At 46.7% G+C, this 20,098-nt stretch overlaps 1 protein-coding gene across 1 annotated transcript in view; it reads left to right on the top strand.

The window, feature by feature from the left end:
• LOC126529702 (ATP-binding cassette sub-family C member 2-like) overlaps positions 1 to 14,602 on the top strand; it is an 89,022-nt gene extending 74,420 nt beyond the window's left edge. The window contains exon 5 of the mRNA XM_072284608.1: positions 14,288 to 14,602. Coding sequence (XP_072140709.1) covers positions 14,288 to 14,602 — 315 coding nt within the window. The remainder of the gene's footprint in view (positions 1 to 14,287) is intronic.
• The last annotated feature ends 5,496 nt before the right edge of the window (positions 14,603 to 20,098 follow it).

Raw genomic sequence — 20,098 nt, 5'->3', positions numbered from 1 at the left:
GGCCAAGGACGATCTGCGCGAGACCATCAGGGCCATTGTGCGCGAAGAACTGCGCACGGTCTTGCCTTCGTCTCAGCCTCAATTGGCCTCGATCGCCGACATCATGAAAAAAGAGGTGCACAGATCACTTGGAGTTCCTGAGGTGCGACCAGAATCACCGCAGCCCCAGCCGGAAGCGATAACCTACGCCGCCGTCGCACGCCGTCAAGGCACCCCTCCGCGACCGCGCCAGGGCCCTGTAACGCCGCAATTCCGTCGTCCGCCGCCGCCAGCACACCCACCCGTCGCCCAGCGCACCTACGCGAGGAAGACGGCCATTTGGCGAGCCCACGACCACCGCCCGCTCTGCTATCACTGTGGAGAAGCCGGCCATGTGTACCGCCGATGCCCATACCGCGACTTGGGAGTGAGAGGGTTCGCCGTCAACGCGCCGCGTCCACAGCTTGGGGAGCGCCCACGTGACATCGCCGACCACCTCGCCGCTACTCAATGGAGCCCTCGACGGCCGTCCCGTTCGCCGTCACCAGGCCGCTACCTGTCGCCGCAGCGCCGTCCATACACTGGCCCAGCCCGGGGCCGGTCTGCGAGCCCCAATCCGGAAAACTAAAAGCAGCAACCGATGGAGGTGCGGTGGCTGTTCGTCGAACTGACGGAGATCCTCCGCCGCCGACGAAGACGCCGAAGAAACTACCTCGACGACATAACGACACGCCGCCATCCCGGCGAAGTGTGGAAGCAAAGAACACGACGACGAAAGACGACCTGACGACGTCCCATACCATCCACAGGTCAACGCGACACAGCCGTGATCCGACGCCAAGATCTAACTGCAACGCAACACAAAAAAAACCGACCTCGATGTGCTTCTCGACGGCCAAGCAGTCGCCGCCTTGGTCGACACAGGGGCCGATTACTCCGTCATGAGTGGACCCATCGCAGCCCAGTTGAAGAAAGTTAACACTGCATGGGAAGGCCCGTTAATTCGGACCGCTGGAGGACCTCGTCACGCTGACTGGAATCTGCACGGCAAGAATTACCATTCATGACAGGACATACCCTGCCACCTTCGTTATCCTGCTACAGTGTTCACGAGACGTCATTCTCGGCATTGACTTCCTGAACCAACACGGCGCAATCATCGACCTGAAGTCGGAGTCAATACCGCTGTCGGAAGATCAAGCGATACCGCCGGAGAGCCCTTGTAGTCACCACGCCTTGAGTGTGCTCGAAGATCAAGTGAGCATCCCCCCTCGCTCCAGCAGTTATTTTGGCCGGCACCGAAACGCCCGCTGACGTAGAAGGTGTCATCGAAGGCGACAAACGTCTACTGCTCGACCGTGAAATTTGCGTGGCAAGAAGGATCGCTCGACTGCATGGAGGAAACACGAAAGTGTTGCTCACAAACTTCAGCCAGGACTTCAAGCACATCAACAAGGGCACGACGATCGCCTACATCGAAGAAATTCTGGAAACCATCAATGCGTTTGTCCTTTCGGATTCTGTCGCATCTACCCCGACGACCGTAGTTTCCGAGCCAGACTTCGACATAAATCCAAGTCTCCCCGTGATTAAGCAGCAACAGCTCAGAAGCCTGCTTCGACGATACAAAGACTGCTTTTCGACGTCATCGAGGATTCGACAAACACCAGTCGCAAAGCATCGCATCATAATCGAAGAGTGCGCTCGACCACTCCGCCAGAGCCCTTACCGAGTTTCGACGCGAGAACGTGACGCTATTAGGCAACAAGTCGACGACATGCTCCGCGACGACATCATCCACCCGTCGATAAGCCTGTGGGCGTCTCCAGTTGTTTTAGTGAAGAAAAAGGAGGGAACCCTATGTTTCTGCGTCGATTATCGTCGACTGAACAAAACCACGATACCCCCTCCCACAGAGAGACGACAAATTGGATCGGCTCTGCAACGCTAAATACTTCTCATCGATGGACCTCAAGTCTGGCTACTGGCAAAAAGTAGTCGACGAAAGGGATTGCGAAAAGACCGCCTTCATCACACCAGACGGCCTCTATGAGTTCAACGTTATGCCATTTGGACTGTGCTCGGCGCCTGCAACGTTCCAGCGCGTGATGGACACAGTTTTAGCAGGATTGAAGTGGCAGACTTGTCTTGTTTACTTGGATGACGTCGTCGTCTTCGCCGGAAATTTCGACGATCACCTTAAGCGGCTTGCGACAGTATTAGAGGCCATCAAGTCATCAAGGCTCACTCTGAAGCCGTAAAAGTGTCTCTTCTCTTACGATGAGCTTCTATTCCTAGGCCACGTCATCGGTGAATCTGGAGTACGACCCGACCCGCAGAAGACAGCTGCCATCGCAAAGTTCCCGCAGCGAATCGACAAGAAGGCAGTGCCCAGATTCCTTAGCATGTGTGCCTAGTATAGGCGGTTGGTCAAGAACTTTCCACGCATCGCGGAGCCGCTAACACATCTAACGAAATGGGATTTCGAGTTCAAGTGGGAAACGCCATTATGGGGTTTTACGTGCCAAAACCACTTTCTGATTATGAGGCACGCCGTAGTGGAGGACTCCGGAAATTTCGGCCACCTGGGGTTCTTTAACGTGCACCTAAATCTAAGTACACGGGTGTTTTCGCATTTCGCCCCCATCGAAATGCGGCCGCCGTGGCCGGGATTCGATCCCGCGACCTCGTGCTCAGCAGCCTAACACCATAGCCACTGAGCAACCACGGCGGGTGTGGGAAACGCCGCAGGCCGACGTATTTCAAGAGCTCAAACGACGCATGCAGTCGCCGCCGGTACTTGCACACTTCGACGAGGACGCCGATACTGAAATCCACACTGACGCCAGTAGCCTAGGCCTCGGTGCCGTCCTAGTCCAGAGGAAAGACGGATTTGAACGGGTGATATCTTATGGTAGCCGGTCGCTGTCAAAAGCGGAAGGCAATTATTCTACGACTGAAAAGGAATGCCTCGCCATCATTTGGGCTACAGCAAAATTCCGCCCTTACCTCTATGGCAGGTCATTCAAAGTCGTCAGCGACCATCACGCGTGTTCTTGGCTAGCTAACTTAAAGGACCCTTCACAACGGCTTGCACAGTGGAGCCTCAGACTGCAAGAATATGACGTCATCGTAATATACAAGTCCGGACGAAAACACTCAGACGCCGACTGCCTATCACGCGCCCCCATCGATCCCCCTCCGCAAGACGATGAGGACGACGACGCCTTCCTTGGAATAATAAGCGCGGAAGACTTCACTAAACAGCCGCGAGCAGACCCGGAGCTAAAAGGCCTCGTCAAGTATTTGGAAGGGAAGACCGACGTTGTCCCTAGAGCATTTAAGCCCGGGTTGTCTTCGTTCTCGCTACAAAACAACCTGCCAATGAAGAACTTCTCACCAGTCGGCGCCAGCTACCTTCTTGTTGTACCGTCAGTGCTGCGTCCAGAAGTACTGCACGCCCTACACGACAATCCGACCGCTGGGGGGATCGACCAGGATCGCCGCACTTCGGATTCTCCCGGACGCTCTCGAGGATACAGGAAAGGTATTATAGGCCGCGTCTGACCGCCGACGTCGCCCGTTACGTCAAGACATGCCGAGACTGTCAGCGACGCAAGACACCACCGACAAGGCGAGCAGGATTACTACAGCCGATCAAACCTCCTCGTCAACCCTTCCTGCAGATTGGGATGGATTTGTTGGGACCGTTTCCGACATCAACTTCCGGTAATAAGTGGATCGTCGTGGCGACGGACTATCTCACCCGCTTCGCTGAAACTAAAGCTCTACCGAAAGGCAGCGCAGCCGAAGTGGCGAAATTTTTCGTCGAGAACTTCCTGCTGCGACATGGTGCTCGAGAAGTCCTCATCACCGACAGAGGAACGGCTTCTACAGCAGAGCTCACGCAAGCCATTCTGCAATATAGCCAGGCAAGTTACAGGAGGACAGCTGCCTACCATCCGCAGACGAATGGTCTCATGGAGCGCCTGAACAAGACCCTCGCCGACATGCTAGCAATGTATGTCGACGTCGAGCACAAGACGTGGGCTGCGGTCCTGCTGTACGTAACATTCGCTTACAACACGACGGTGCAAGAAACAACATAGATCACGCCATTCAAGTTGGTTTACGGCAGGAACCCGACGACGACGCTCGACACCATGCTGCCGCATGTCACTGACGAGGAGAATCTTGACGTCGCTACCTATCTCCAGTGCGCCGAAGAAGCCCGACAGCTCGCCCGCCTGCGGATCAAGAACCAGCAGAGGACAGACAGCCGATACTACAGCCTCCGATGACGCTTCGTCGGGTGCCAGCCCGGCGACCGTGTTTGGGTATGGACCCTGATACGCCGACGAGGACTGAGTAAGAAACTACTGCGACGCTATTTCGGACCCTACAAGGTCATCCGACGTATGGGCGCACTGGACTATGAGGTCGTGCCAGACGGCATTTCGCATTCACAGCGGCGCCGCTCACGATCTGAAGTGGTCCACGTGGTGCGCCTTATACCCTTCTACGGACGCTGACGAACTTCCTTATTTTGTTGTTTTCTTTGCTACGAGTGCTTTTCTGTATTACTTTCGTGTGTTTGCAGCATCGGGTTGATGCTTTTTTAAGAGGGGGGTATTGACACGTATACTTATCTTTATCGGGCGACCACGTTTCGCCGCCTAACAAATATCGCACTGCCCGGGCCACGCCTACATGTATCCGAAGTTTCTGGAAAGTTATCGATGCTTCTATCCGGCTGTCTATTGTCGCCGAACCTTGTGTTATCTGCTTTCATCGCCTGACGCGAGTGGTGTAGAACTTTATGGAAGGCACGCGGGTCCCAACGATTAGTCTGGAACATTCGACGACTGCTGCATAAAAGCCGACGCGCTTGACCCGCTGATCAGATTTTAGACGATCGCCGACCGTGTTCGCCGCTATCGTTGTGCTACAAGTGTAGCCTGTTTTGTGGGCACAGGTTCGCCCAATAAAAGTTAGTTTTGTCGTTCACAGTATTGCCACTGTGTTCTTGAACGTCACCACCACGTGACAATATGTTAGACGGAAAGCTTAACTTGGAAGAGAATGTCATGACCTTAGTTTTATCTGCATTAATTTCCATCTTCCATACGCGACACCACTGAGCTAATATGGGCAAATCTTTTTGTAATATGGCAACGTCATCAGGGGTGTTTATCTGTCTATAAATTACACAATCATCGGCAAACAGCCGTATTGTTGAAGTTATATTCGTAGCTATGTCATTAATATATATTAGAGATAATGGGCCTAATACTGCCCCTTGAGGCACACCTGACCTAACGCGGTAGAAAGTAGATTGGTTATTAATAATTACTGATTGAGAGCGACCAGGTAAAAACTCGTTTATCCACTGGGTAGTTTTCTCATCTAACTTAAGGCTGTTTATTTTTATGATTAGCCGTTTATGGGGAACACGATCGAAGGCTTTCAAACGGTCAAGAAATATTGCGTCAGTATAAAGCAAATTATGCAAAGAGTCATGTAGGTCAGTGGTTACTTTGAACAACTGCGTTTGGCAAGACCGTTTGTATATGAAGCCATGTTGATTTTTGAATAACAGATTATTTGCGTTAAGATGACCCATAATGTGGAAGTAAATTATATGCTCAAGGAATTTACAACAAACTGATGTCAGTGAAATCGGACGTTAATTGCTTGGACATGAGGGCTCACCAGATTTAAATATGAGTATGATAGGGCCACACTTCCAATCATCTGGAACACAGCCGGTATCCAGTGATCGTTGGAAAATTAAGCACAGTAGAAATGATGATACGTGGGAAGTTAGTTTTAGTAGTTTTGAGCTTATGCCATCCGGTCCAGGACTGGAGCTAAGCGGGAGCCTGTCAATAGCCCGTGATACACCTGCTGCAGTAATGGTGAGAGGCTCGCTTGGATGAATAATCGTAGAGAGACGGTACAAAACTGGTCGAGTGGCGGTCCGTCGGTAAAAGCTTGACTGAAAGTGTTGTTCAAGAGGTCACCACATGCTTCATGGGGCACCATGCAGCCATCTGTGTCCTCTAGGGTTATTACAGTTCCTCTATTTTTAGGGTTAATTTCACGCCAAAACTTTTTGGGATCAGACTTTGACAATGTGGGCAGGGTTTAATTGAAATAATGATCCTTAGCTTCTTCAATTGATTTTTGTGATTCACGAGCTAATTCATTATATTTTTTCCACGCATAATCAGTATTGGTTCGTGAGGCCTTATTATACGGTCTTTTCTTTTTATTCAGGCAATGTTTGACTTTTTTTTTAGACCAGGGAGCATTTGTTCGTGATTTGAATGAAATCTCAGGGATGCACGTATTTTTGATTTTTTTAAGGAAGTCACGGAACACTATCTAGTTGTCATTAGTTGTACGATTAACAAATTCGTTTGAGAAGGAGCTTGCAAACTCGGTTAGCATGCTATTCATTTTTACAAAATCTGCCTTTTTTGTAATTAAGTACGCGTTTTAGCTTGGTTGGTTTATTAGGAAGTGGGAGTGGGTGCGAGCAATGCACTACTCTATGGTCACTAATTTCATCAAAGACGTGAACCACAGCATTAGTTGGATTGTTTGTTAGGACTAAATAGAGGGTGTGTTCGCCTCGTGTTGGCTCCTTTACCAACTGAGTTAAATGAAACAAGTTTAATGTTTGAAGGGAGCGAGATATCTCGAGCCGGGCGGGTGTTAATGGCAATGATGGCGTTGACCAGTTAATAGCAGGGTAGTTAAAGTCGCCGCCAAGCAACAAAATACATTGTGGATATTTATTATAAATATATTCAAGGACACTGGTCATGTGGTCAACGAAATCAGGTTTGCTGTCAGGAGGCCGATAACATACGCCGATAATGCATGTGCGGCCTTCAAATCGGGTTTTTACAAAGATCAGCTCAAGACGGGTATCAATAACTACAAGAGAAGGTTGATAAACAGTCCTTATTGCTATGAGGACACCACCTCCTCTAGACACAGTTCTATCTTTGCGAAATATTGAGTAGTCAGGAAGTGATAACTCGTCATTGTGTATTTCACCCCAGAGCCAAGTTTCTGTGCATAGTATAATATCAGCAGAGCACGTGTGAACTATTTAAAGTAATGAATCAAACTTATTTATAATGCTGCGAAAGTTAGCCAGAAGAATGAATCAGTTATGTGCACTTCTTCTAACAGGCTCGATTCGTACGGTTTGTCATCCTGAGGCACGTGGTTGTGGTGTGTCTGCCTGAATTACACGCGCGGAAATCGCATCATAGCAGTAGATGTGCCCTTTAAGCTTCAATTTGTTGTATCGTATCATGTGGCGGTCATCCTTCCCTTTATTTTGTTTAGCGCAGTCACGAAACATTTTCCTTGCAAACTTCATTTTTGGGGAAAAATCTTCCTCAAGCCAGACCTTAGGTTCAACATCTCTGAGTTTATGCGCATTGTGAAGAAGTGTGTCTTTCGTCTTGAAATTTAGGAACTTGATAATTAACGGACGCGTAACATCAGGTCGAAGCTGCCCGATTCGATGTGCGCGTTCAATGTCTTCAGTGTGCAAGGTTATATTTTGGTGAGTGGAACACAAATCTCTTACTAACTTCTCGCTAGCGTTATAGTCTTACTTCGCAACGTCAGCGAAACCTTTGATAATCAGATTGTTTCTTCGTGAACGATTATTCAGGTCATCTACCACATCTTCTACCACAGTCGTCTACCACAGTCGCCATTCGTACGTGACAAAGTCATTTTTACTTCTTCAAGCGAGTCATTAACAGCTCTAACACCAGTGCCGATTTCAGGTACAATAGGTAGATGTTTTTCAACTGCGCTGACTCGGGACCTAATATCGCCAACATCTCGCTGGATTTCTTTCAGAATAGTTGCAGTGGTGTCAATTATTTTTGTTGGCATCCATGAATTCTTTGAGTAGCGCATATACATCATCTACCTTGGGACCAGGGTTGGCTTCAATGTCCCCAGCACAGAGCAACAGCAGCGCTAAGCAAAATGACAAGGCAAGCGAGGGCTTCGGGCAGACGACACAGATTAAGCTGACTACTGCATGTGAGCGCTCAGATCAATCTTGTTCCGGTGGCAGGTACTGACGGCACCGATACGAACCCTGTAGGTAACTATGTCAATTCCCATCACTCAGAGAGGTACAGGAATGTTGGACAAAAAACAGCAATGTGGGGATAAGCAGCCACGGAACTAGTTAAAGAAGAAAAATAAAATAAGGGGTATTAAGTGCTACTACATACCTAAAACACAGCAGTGAAATATTACAACGATGTCGTGCGTGACCGCATATCCCGGAGGGCCAGAGCGAAGCAGTGCCTTTTATGCGGTGTGGTGGCGCTGGACCGAGGAGTCACAGCGCAGGCGCAGTAGCTTGCCCTACCAGGTCAGCGACGTCAGTCGGTCGACACGTGGGCCAGGCCTTATCTTCACAGTCGGGGTAGGTCGACGCACGAGCAGCAGGTGGCTTCGATGGCAGAAATCTAAAACACAGCAGTGAAATGTTACAACGATGTCGTGCGTGACCGCATATCCGCATGACCGCATGAGCATGACCGCATATCACTTCGCCACCTTCAGTGGGTCTTGTATCAGCAGAAAATCCATGTCATTATCACGAAAATTGGTGTAATTTATGCCCCTGGAATGATCCTTTAACATAGGTTTCCTATTCTGCCGCAAGAGGCAGTATCAGGTTGTTCGGAGCACGTGTTCTAATGCATGCGAGATAAGTGTATGTATGTATGCGGTGATGCAGCAATAAATACTCGTTGTTAAAAGTTAGCGCCAAACGTATGTGTCGTATGTGCTCTTCGTTTGTCCTGTTTCTGATGCTTCTCCATCATATCAAGGTCCGCGTCACCCTTCTACAGGTCATTCACGTCCTTGAGGGAAAAAAAAGGGGAAATTGACAAGCCATTTTAATGACGTGATACCACTCTTGTCATTACCACAGCTGACTCACGCCAAGGTACCTGGCTTTGTATTGAAGCTGTGATGGTTGATTCTTTAGTAACGGTATTTACTTTTCTTCCCTGATTTAACTTACTTCATCGTGGCAGATTAAACAATATAATGGTCGTGAATCAGGCGGGGCTACACGGGCAACATGAACTATGCCCGAGAAAGATGGGCTTATACAGTCACTTTCATTTGAAAGCAATGATAACGTTGCAATTTACCACAAAGCAGAACTTCGTACACAGTGTTTTTCCCTATAGCTAAACGGAAGGTTAAGCTATTGGGAAAATAAATCCTGATATTATTAAACTTATACTTTTTTAATAGGAGACATTTTCAGATGACTAACATTACAAAAGGGGGCTCTGTAATTTCCACCGTGACTTCAAATATACACTTTGGTGCACCTCATGTAATAATCCCAGTCAACCTACTGCTCAATACGGCATTACTAATCACATCTACCATAACCTCGGCTACATCCGAAGAAGCAACTGCCTACCTCTTCTCAATAAGACACAGTAGGCATGAGACAGGGTAAAATTCGAATAGGAATACGCACTGTGGGATCAGTATGGAATCGTCAGCGGTATAATACATATGCGGTATACTCGAATCTGTCCAAAATCGGACGGTAAGATTCATTTGTTCGGACTATTTCATTGATGAAATTTATCAACATTGTCCCTAAACAGAAAGCATGCTTTGGTTTTATCGCTAGATTTGCGTCGTGAAATCGCCTGAACTTGCATAAGTTCTACCACTCTACGCTCCAATATTCCATCCTCAAGAGCTCGGTGATTCTCATAACGTATAAGCCAAAGAGCCAGCCTCAGCTTCAGTACTATAACCAGCGTCAAAGGCTTACGGTGAGCGGAATCTGAAAAATGGTAATGTTTCTACACCCTAGGCATGCGGCATGGTATTCGGATTTACAGCATGTACTGGTCTAGCGTAAACAACACTGTAGCATAGTTTTGCTGGCTGCGGCCCTAGCTGAGTTGAAAATGAACTTATTGCCAAACCTCGGCCACGTAAACTTTTGACGGCGACTGTGCTATTGAGCACTTGTATTTTATTTATTATACACAATTTTTTTTATGAATGGGCTTCCAGCCAGCATGATGCAGTGCTTACAACAAATGAATCATAATAAAATCGCCTGTGAAATTTTACTCAAATGTCGCAACTACTTCAAAACTTGGCCTGCTCATCTTATGTACCTCCCTAAGCTGCCTTGAAAATTGAAAGGGCAAAATTTACATGTCTTGCGGCACCATGGTAGAAGAGCGAATGTGTGGCTTAGTGAGGCCATATCAAAGGCTCAGCTGCCATTGTGCTTCACAGGCACAACGAACGACACTTTTATATTTTATTTACAGGCAGTGGAGAAAATGATAAACTGTGCTATGTGAGCCCTGGCATGATCATGACAAAACCACCGTACCGATATGGGTCGTAAACGATAACAAAAAAGAAACATTTCTATCAAACCCTCACAGACATTTCTGATGTTTCTTCAGTTGTTCAAACATTTTTAATTTAGAATAGAATATTCTCACACAACTACGGAATAAGTGCACTAGTAGTTATAGCACGGTGCTGTGGTCTGACTAAGAAATATAGCGAGTCAAGAATTGAGTCAAGAAGCCGAGGACAAGGTTTTCTTGCAAAACAGACGCATAACTCAAAAATTGTCTGCGGCTGAAATTGTTCGCTCTTTTTGCATGACAGGCTACAATAACACGCCCTGTGCTTTTTCGCATAATTTTCAATACTCGTCTACGTGCGTCGTGCTAGACAGACCTTTAGAATTGCCGAAATTTTGTGAAGATATATGGAAACGTTTTATAGCTTACAGGGAGAAGCGACACAGACGAAGTCTAGAAGCAGACAGGACGAGTGCTCCTGTCTGGACGTCCTCTCTTCTTCTAATCTTCGTGTGTGTCCCTCCACGCGATAATCCAAAGATGTGTTACCGTACCAAGTCGCCCAACTTTCCATCACATTGCATTGTATGGGAATGGTTCAAATGATAACACACATACGCTGCATATTCGGGATAGAATTTTTAGATTGTGTGGTGCCGGCTTGTACTAAGCAAGCTTGTGCAATAATTCGGAGATCCTTAGTTCCTTTGCACCCAAGATCAGGTACGCAAGAATCCTACTCCAATGTGATGCAAGTTGACTTAGTTAAATAGCTTCAACTATATTCCTTCGTACGAATTCTACGTCTGTGGCTGCTGGTGATTTTTCTACTTTTGTGTCTGACTTCTGCACACTGGACGGCAATATTTTTCTCGCGCGTTTCAAGCAGCACAACAGTTGCAAAAACGCGCTTTTCTTATGGCGTAGCTGCAGAGGCAAGAATATTTCTATTATTATCTTCAAAAATCTTAACGTTAAGAAAGAAATGAACGTTGAAAACACTTTATCTGAATTTGTTGTCTAAAATACATCATGCCAAAAAAAAAACAAAAGCAGTTTCGAAGTACGTTCGCATGTCCACAAACCCGGTCAGCTATTTTTTGTACGAGAACGTCAATGCATATCGAACGGAAGAAAACAAGAGCCGAAAATAAATGACCTGCATTTCGTAATATGCCATCTGGAGGAAAACTGCCAGATTTAGCAGAGACGAAGGAATCGAAAATAAGCAAGGCGCAGCCGGCTTCCAAGATGCTGACACGCGCTCGTGGTATCAGTGGTTTTGATCTGTCGTTGATGAGAGTACTCGGCTGTCGCTTCGATGCGTTACTGGAGCAGAAACAAACTTCATATATCTACCACAATAAATTCCGCGACCTTGTTTGACAACTGCAATTTTGTAACAATTCTTCTGCCAGTTGAAGAGCCGCTGCTGCAACAGGTTGGAAGCAGAGTAACTGAACTTGCTAAATTCCTGGGAATATATCAATCGATGCAATGGCTTCATCACAAATCGCTTTTTACTGGCCAAAAAAAGCCTTCGAAATTTTAACACCTCCTTAGACTGCCATACTTAAACTTCGGCCGCAATTTGAAACGGGATTTCGGCCGTAAGTAGTGGCACCCTGTGCATGAAGTGTCAGGCTAGGCGTCTAGAGCCTAGTTGCACAGGAATCTTTTGAAAGATTGCTTATATGATTAGTTCGCGAAAAACGGCGCTCTCTCATATAAAACGTGCATGTTTCCACGGACGGCTCCTAGAGGCGCTGGTCGGCGATGCCAATTAAAGTCCCTCAATAATTTAAAGTAACGAAAGGCTTTGATCCAGCCGACGACGCCAGCGATAGGCGATCGGTGACATGTGACCTTGCTCCGCCCCTTTGCCGCCATGAAAGTTCCTGCGCGCCGGGCGAAGTGCACGCATTTTTCCTGTTGTGCTATGCAATAGCTGCGATTATTTCGTTCCGGGAGGGCCGAAATGCCTTGTTTCTGTGCGGTTGGGTGCCGAAACCGGACGAAGGATGGCAAGAAGTTATTTTGTATCCCGCGCGGCAACGAGAACCTAGCCAGAAGAAAAGTATGGTTGCACAGAATTGGGACGGAAGGACTTTGAACCGTCGGTAACTGCACGACTATGCGAGGCAAGTAACATACAACGATACAAAGGTGCGATAGAAAGTATACAAGTGCGTGTGTTGAGCTGTGATAGTATTTCACTCGCGCGCATGAATCTTGATGGCCTACGTTTGTGGAGATTGCTTATTTTAGTTCGTTATTAGCCCGCTGAATAGCTCAGTATGACCTAAGATGCAAGTAAATAGTGGGGCAGAAGCGCATTAACTCGCTGACAAATATCTGCATTGCGTTACGTGCAATCAGAAATTACAAATTCCAGCAGCGAATTCTACTTTTACACTTTCCTGTGTTTGTGCGCGCATTGTCGACTGCGCTTCACAGTATGCCCAAAAAGTCATTTCCAACTTTGCACATCCTAATCGTATTTTGTGCATTGCATATGTGAATAAATGTATTCCTAAGTGCCTGCATTACTCTGCTTTTAAAACAAATACAGCATGGCCACTGCTACTGGCCATCAAATAATAAAGTACAATACAATATATTACATTACATACCACTGCGAGCTGGTTCCTTCTAAGTTGCCGTTACACTAGAAGATGTTTCAGTAATCGGTGATTCCATTTTACTGATGAAAAACGCATTACTGCAAATTACCATAAGAAAACCGCCAGAAGCGATACACGGATTGCCAGCAAAACACAGTACAGTAATAGCTAGGCCAATCTGCGTGCGTTTCGTATAAGGGCCCTCTAATTCTTACGGGGCTCTAGCGGTGCACGGGGGCGAAAAGGCATAAACACAACAATGCGCGTCATGATTCAAGTTTACGTGGCGACGTCACACTGTTCACGAGAACAGTCAACCGCATTACCACACACGCACACACTACGCTCGATGTTGGTGTGCCGCGAGATTAGATCGCGCTGGCAGCCCGAACACAATCGAGGAGACTCGCTGACACGATGCATACCACCGCTTCAGAATGTCACGAAAGTTGCACTGGCTTGTAGCACAGAAGCACGAAACACAACAGCCGTCGTGTAATTGCTACACGACAGACACACTCAGCAGCAAGAAGACTGTTGGCGCACTCGTTTGCACTCACACATAGGAGGTTGTTTAGTTGCCGTGAGGGTCACACGTTTCAGCGACGCTATGTCGAAAGTTTTTCGATCTAAGCGACTGTCAGCCTTTTTTACATGAATTCTTGGTTCAAAGTAACCGCTATGTGTACACAGCACACTTACAATCAAACGAATTCACAGAGCAAATGGGATTAAGCGCAAGCAATCACTAAGGCTAGCGCAGTGATTGAGCGCAAACGAACGAATTGTAAACATACGGAATCGAGGCGATGAAGCCCTCATTCCACTCTCTTGACCGTTTTTCTTTCAGCGTTCATTTCAAATTAAAGGAATAGATTCAGCAGTTCGGGCCCTTCTTTCGTTTCTCATCACAGTTAGGCACACCAGCAGGTTTTTTTTTCCGCGCGTGTGCAGATATTTTTTCACCTGCCGAATGCCGCGGCGCCGCGGTTTAGCGTGGGCGTCGTCTGCTACAGTAACTTCCTAGGTGGCGCGCGCGGCAAATGTCGCTACCTTGAAAATTATAGAGGGACCTTAATGTCAATAGGGTAACGAGAGCTTGCTGGTGCAACCCACCACTCATCATAGCATCCATCCATCCTAATTTCTGGCTGTGAGGGTTGCATATCTTACCTGTTTTAGATATTTCGTTTCGGACACTACTTATAAACGCAGAAGAGAATGTAATTTTTATTCTCGATTTTTTTTTTTGTGAAGACGAGGCTTATCGTCACAAGCCAGACCCATTTGTTGCAACACATGGACTACGTGTTCTTCATGTGCGGGAAGACGGGAGTGATGGTGACAAAGCCGGCAGGCCTGTACAACAATGGAGGGACGTGCAACCTGCATGACGTAAAGGTCCCCGGCATGAACGGCTTTCACAGGCAAGTCCTTGCTTTCCACGGTGAAAGTATCTCGTTTTCGCAGGCAAACGCTCTGGTGGAGCCTTTCTTCCAATGCGCAGATATATTGGCCACCGAAGTGGGCAGATTTTGCAGTTATGTTGTCTCTAGTTATAGCGAGCAGTAATCCAGTAATCTAAAATTCACACACAGTGGCTTGGTTCACCTCAGAAACTAGAACAAGGTGAGGAAAAATAACGAAACAAAGCTGAACTAATTGGTAAGAATTCATGATGCAGAGGAAGTGGTAAGGCGTGAAGACACGAACGCAAGAGATGTGGACAACACGAACGCCGACTATCAACTGAAGGAAGCACTTAGGCGAAAAAGAAAGAAGACACAAAACTCATCTGCGCATGCTCGGGGAAAGTAGCACCACGTGTCAATCGGGTACACGTGCTGGTCTACGTGAACGTTAGGTAACTGTTAAGGCATTTCATCTCTTCTTTATGTAAGGTAATGGAATGCTGACTCACGCACGCTCTTCCGCCATTATCGATATGCCATGCCTCGACCATAAGAAGCGTATCTTCATTCATATGCCTGTACAATATCGCGCATTCCTCTAACTTAGGCGTTCAGTTACAATTTTGGCAGTCTTGGCAACGTAAGGAAAGATTAGAAGGTAATCCACCGGTTAACCACCTTTTATGTTCCATTAACCTCTGATTTATACACCACCCCGTTTGCCCTACGTAGAAATGGCCACAGCTAAAGGGAACCTTATATACAACACCCATACGACAATCATCAAAATTGTTGTCCTTCATGTGCTTCACTGGACAAATATCTGTTCTTTTTTCGCCTGTCACCTGCTCAAAAATAGTCTTGCCACGTTCTAGGTAAGATATGCGCCGCGGTGCAGGAAAAAAAGGAGCATGTCAATAATGGCGGAAGAACGTGCGTGAGTGAGCTTTCGATTACCTTGCACGAGGAAGAGATCAAATGTCTTAAAAGTTACCTCTCAGGTAGATCTGCACGTGTGCCTGATTGACACGTGGTGCTACCATTCCAGAGCATGCGCAGATGAGTTTTGTGTCTTCTTTCTTTTTTCGCCTCAGTGCTTCCTTCAGTTGATAGTCGGCGTTCGTATTGTCCGCTTCTCTTCTCTTGTGTCTGAGTCTGCACGCCTTACCCCATCTTTGCATTGGGAGGGAAAAGTTAACGGTACGTGTCCTCTTCACTGACACTGCCGTGGGATTGCGAAACTCAGCCGTGTTTCACATGTACGCAATACTCGCACACCACGAACAAAACTGTTCCCTAACTCAAAAAAAAAAAACGGTTTCAAATTTTTCCAAACAGTCAGTACAAACCGCCAGCTGGCACTAGTTGGACCTCTTCCTTCTTTTTCTTTTTTTATTGTTTAACCTAGGTAGAACATTAGGCAGTATAATAGCAAGAGCTTGGTGGCGCAACCCACCACTCCGTTCCAAAGGGGACGCTCATAACACCCATCCATCCATCCATCCATCCATCCATCCATCCATCCATCCATCCATCCATCCATCCATCCATCCATCCATCCATCCATCCATCCATCGATCCTTCATCCGCAGCAGGTACTACGTTTGAGAGAAATTACATTGCATCGCGAAAGCTGGCAATCTGGTCTCCCTTTCATACTCCGTGGGTCGTGGGAAAAATATGTTTCAGTCTGAGTTCTGAACTCCCTTTCGTCGGCAGCGTCATTCTCCCGCAGCGAAGTTCACGCTATCTTCAAGAACTTCTTTTCTCCAATGAAGTTATCATCTATGCGATGCACACAACCGGCAGAAGTATACCCGGTTGGGGGCCGCGGCATGCACAAAAAGATAGATTCCTTCTTTGTGACTCTGTGGAGAGATTTTTTACTCTTTTATATAAAAGCTGATACACAAATGAACAAAGAACAACGGGAAGCGAATGCTGTCAAATGTTTGCCTGTACTGTTTCGAGAGGAAGAGATAATATTAAGGAAGATAGCAAGAATCACAGAAAACAGTGCTGAAAGAACAAGATGGCACTCGAGAAAGAAAGAGTAATAAAACAACGACTAGGAAAGGTAGGCATAGGCACAAGAAAAAAATTAGTGGTATTACACTTGTGGAGCAAACTAGGTTACCGCAGAATTTGCGGTCTCTGAATTATACAGGAACAGTGAAAGTAATCAGAAATAGGCTTGCCATGTGCGCTACGCATCAAAATCTCCCGGACAGTTCAGCATGAAGTACTCAATTGTCTCACAGAAAGCACAGGAAACAATCTACAGCTTGTCCGCACATTCTCGGCGATGTAAAATTCAGGCGCCAGGAGAAACCCAACTCTCACTTTCGGTATTAGAGCGTGCTGAGTCATTCTGTACTTATGACACGCTGTGCAGGGCCAGTTTAACCAGCTGAGAAGGTGCTGGTGGAATAGCAGACGAACGTCACCAAACTTACCAGGAATGTCGACGCACTCACAGCACCTGCGGGCATAAGGACAGGCCACTGTGTCAGCCGCTACCCGCAATAGCTACGTTCACTGACCAACGAGAGATACCGAATGGGATGTAATGATGCTGGTCCATCGGTTTTACTTGTATGTTACCCACAGAGGGCACTGGAGTAGTCAATCTTAGATGCAGTAAACACCTCTTGCGCCTATTTCAGGGTAACATCAACAGGTGCCAGCTCCACAGTTGCGGTATGAGGAAGACTCGTTCTCCTTATCCTGTTTAACCTTTATAATTACAAGTTAAGTGAAGCTTTCAAACGGGAGTTAAAAGAGAATTTAAAGTTTCTTCATTAGTTATCTTATCTCACCAGGAACACACATTCTTACATCACAAGGTGTACGGAACAGTGGAAGGTAGTCACTCCGCGAGCCAATTATTCTACACAAACTATATCATACACACTACCAACACTTTTAGATTTGTTTCTGAAATCAAGTCTTGATATTTCTATAGCTGATGTACGATCTTTACGTGAACATTTTGGCGCTGAATCTTAAATAATTGAAGAGCGTTTTTCAGAAAATTGGTGTTATTGCGTTTACTTTTTGTGCATATTTCACATGCAGACAATTGCTTCATATATATATATATATATATATATATATATATATATATATATATATATAAATATATCCGGTTCAATCGCTGTTTGCCTTGCAAAGGAGGCTGCGGGCTCTAGTCAAGTCTCTTGGCTCTAAAGCGACTTTTACCCGCAGTCTCCTCCATCACGGTTGGAAATAAAGTCATTATTATTATTATTATTATTATTATTATTATTAAACTTATGGAATCGCTGCAAAAGAAATCCCAGAAACCAAAGACTGCGATTAGAATACAAGTGGGCAAGAAATAGAGTTGTTGCTCTTCTGCGTGCCGCCAAACGCCATTACTTTTTTTATAAATTCCGACAATCTTCAAATAATGTTAGCAAAACTTCCTCTTTGGTAAATTATCTCAGAGGAGTGAGTTCCAATAACCGGTCTATTTTCGGTGCTTTTCAACAGCCTCCCACAGAAGTGGCTGATGCTTTCAACAGGCACTTGTTAAAGCGTCCCAAAGGGCCGTCTCTCCGTATACAAGCACTTCGCCGTTAGGGCATTCCGTATCTGCGTCGGCTTTTCTTCCGAAAATTTTGAGGGGTGATCTGGAAGAAATTATTTTCAGTTTCCGTCCTAACAAGCCCACTGGATATGATGAAATTTCTTTACACACCATCAGAAGGAATTTCAATGCGCTGTGAGATATTATCCTGCATATACTGAATGGTCTTTTGAAAGGCGACGAAATTCCAGAATATTAAAAACTGCACTTGTTGTACCACTACACAAGTCAGGGAAGAAGGAGAGTATTGAAAACTATCAGCCAATTTCTATATTGCCGATTATTGCTCAGGTCTTAGAAAAATTTCTTTTCCACACTATGTCTTCTTTTCTTAACAAATTTTCTATCCTGACCAATCGACAGTTTGGCTCTATTTCAGGGCGTGGTACTGTGGCACTGCTTGAGGAATTTTCAGATGAACTGTTCTCGGCATTCGATCAGAATCTTTTCACATGTGCGCTGTTCTTAGATGTAGCGAAAGCGTTTGACACCCTGAATCATCAAATCTTGTTAATTAAACTGCATTTCTGGGGATTTCGTGGGCCTTTTTACAAAATTCTCGAAAATTACTTGAGCAACAGATTTCAGGTTGTCTCTACCGATGATAAGGGCGTATTTAGTTCCAAGCTGTCGGTAAAAGCTGGAGTTCCTCAGTGGTCCATTTTGTCGCCATTGTTGTTTAATGTTTTATGCGTTGCATATTGCAATCACTCAGTTCAGCCCTTGGGCGCGGCCGCGCAGCCACCATTGGGGGTATGAGCCATCATAGTGGCTCATACCCCTACACTAGAGTTTTATGCGTTGCATATTGCAATCACTCAGTTCAGCCCTTGGGCGCGGCCGGGCAGCCACCATTTACCTTTAGCGCAACCACGTTACGTGACGTCACGACAGCCGGAGGAAACGCAGGGCCCCAACTCACGCGGTCGCGCGCGGCCGCAGCCACCACCTGACTCCCGCTCCTCCCGCTAGGGGCGTGCTTTTCGGGGCTCCGTGGCGAAGACGAAATCATAAGTTCTGTGCATACTTTGAGCTTGCTTCTGTTTTTTATTTTCTGGTTTTTTGCATTTAAATAGTAATTGGGGAGTTTTCCTTTTCTTTCCCTTTTTTTGTCTCTCGTATTTCGGGTGCGCGGGTGTGCTTCGTGTAAATTTGCTTTGCAGGATGATTAGAGCGTCCTTTCGTGCCACGTGTTCCAACACGTGCAGTCGGGTGGGACGTTGAGTGTTTGTAGTCTTTAACTAGTAGCTTGGAAGTGGCAAGACAAATAGCTATTAGCGGTTTTACTGTGCGTGTTTGGTAGAAAAGTGAGAGCGTGGCCGCGTGGTTGAGCGCGTGCGAGAGCGTGTCATACCTTCGGTCTCCGCGAAATTGTTTATTTTTGAAACAGTGGTGACAGTTGCTTTGCGGCATTTTGAGGATTTGGATCCTGTGCGTATCGTTTTTTCTAAAAGGCACGTGCTCTGCATTGATATAGTATTATAGTATTTGCAAAAAGCCGTGCAATACATGGCGAGAAAGCCGGTAAAGCAGGCAGTACGGGGGGTGTCCCTCAAGGCAGATGAGGAGACGGGTGAGAATGGAGAGGGGGTCGAAACAACCGGCACACAATGTGATGTCGATACTAGGCTACAGAAAATGGAGGCTTTCCAGGAAGAGCTTCTTAAACAAGTGCAAGAGCTCAAAAATGAGCTAAACAGTGAGCGTGAGGCACAGAAGGTAGTTGAAAAAAGGCTTGAAGCAGCCGAGGAAAAGCTGAACAGGGCCGCCATTGTGAACGACAATGTGCGTGACAATGGAACGCAGACCCCCGACGCGACACGCGGGGGAGGGTCAGAGAAATACGTCGAACGCAGGCAGGGTGATGAAGGGTTAGCTGGAAAGAGCAGCACCTACCTTGAGGCCGCTATGCGGGAAAAGCAGGAGCCCAGGGGACAATCCCCCTTGTCGAATCCGAATCACGCGGAAAATGACAAAGGGAAGCAGGGAGAGGTAGGAGAAAGTGAAATGGTCTTTATCGCTGGCGATTCAAACCTGGCTAGA

The sequence above is a fragment of the Dermacentor andersoni genome, chromosome 9 (assembly GCF_023375885.2).
Source record: "Dermacentor andersoni chromosome 9, qqDerAnde1_hic_scaffold, whole genome shotgun sequence".
NCBI lineage: Eukaryota > Metazoa > Arthropoda > Arachnida > Ixodida > Ixodidae > Dermacentor > Dermacentor andersoni.
Note: the sequence above shows the minus strand (reverse complement) of the source record. Positions and strands in the feature narration are given on the sequence as shown.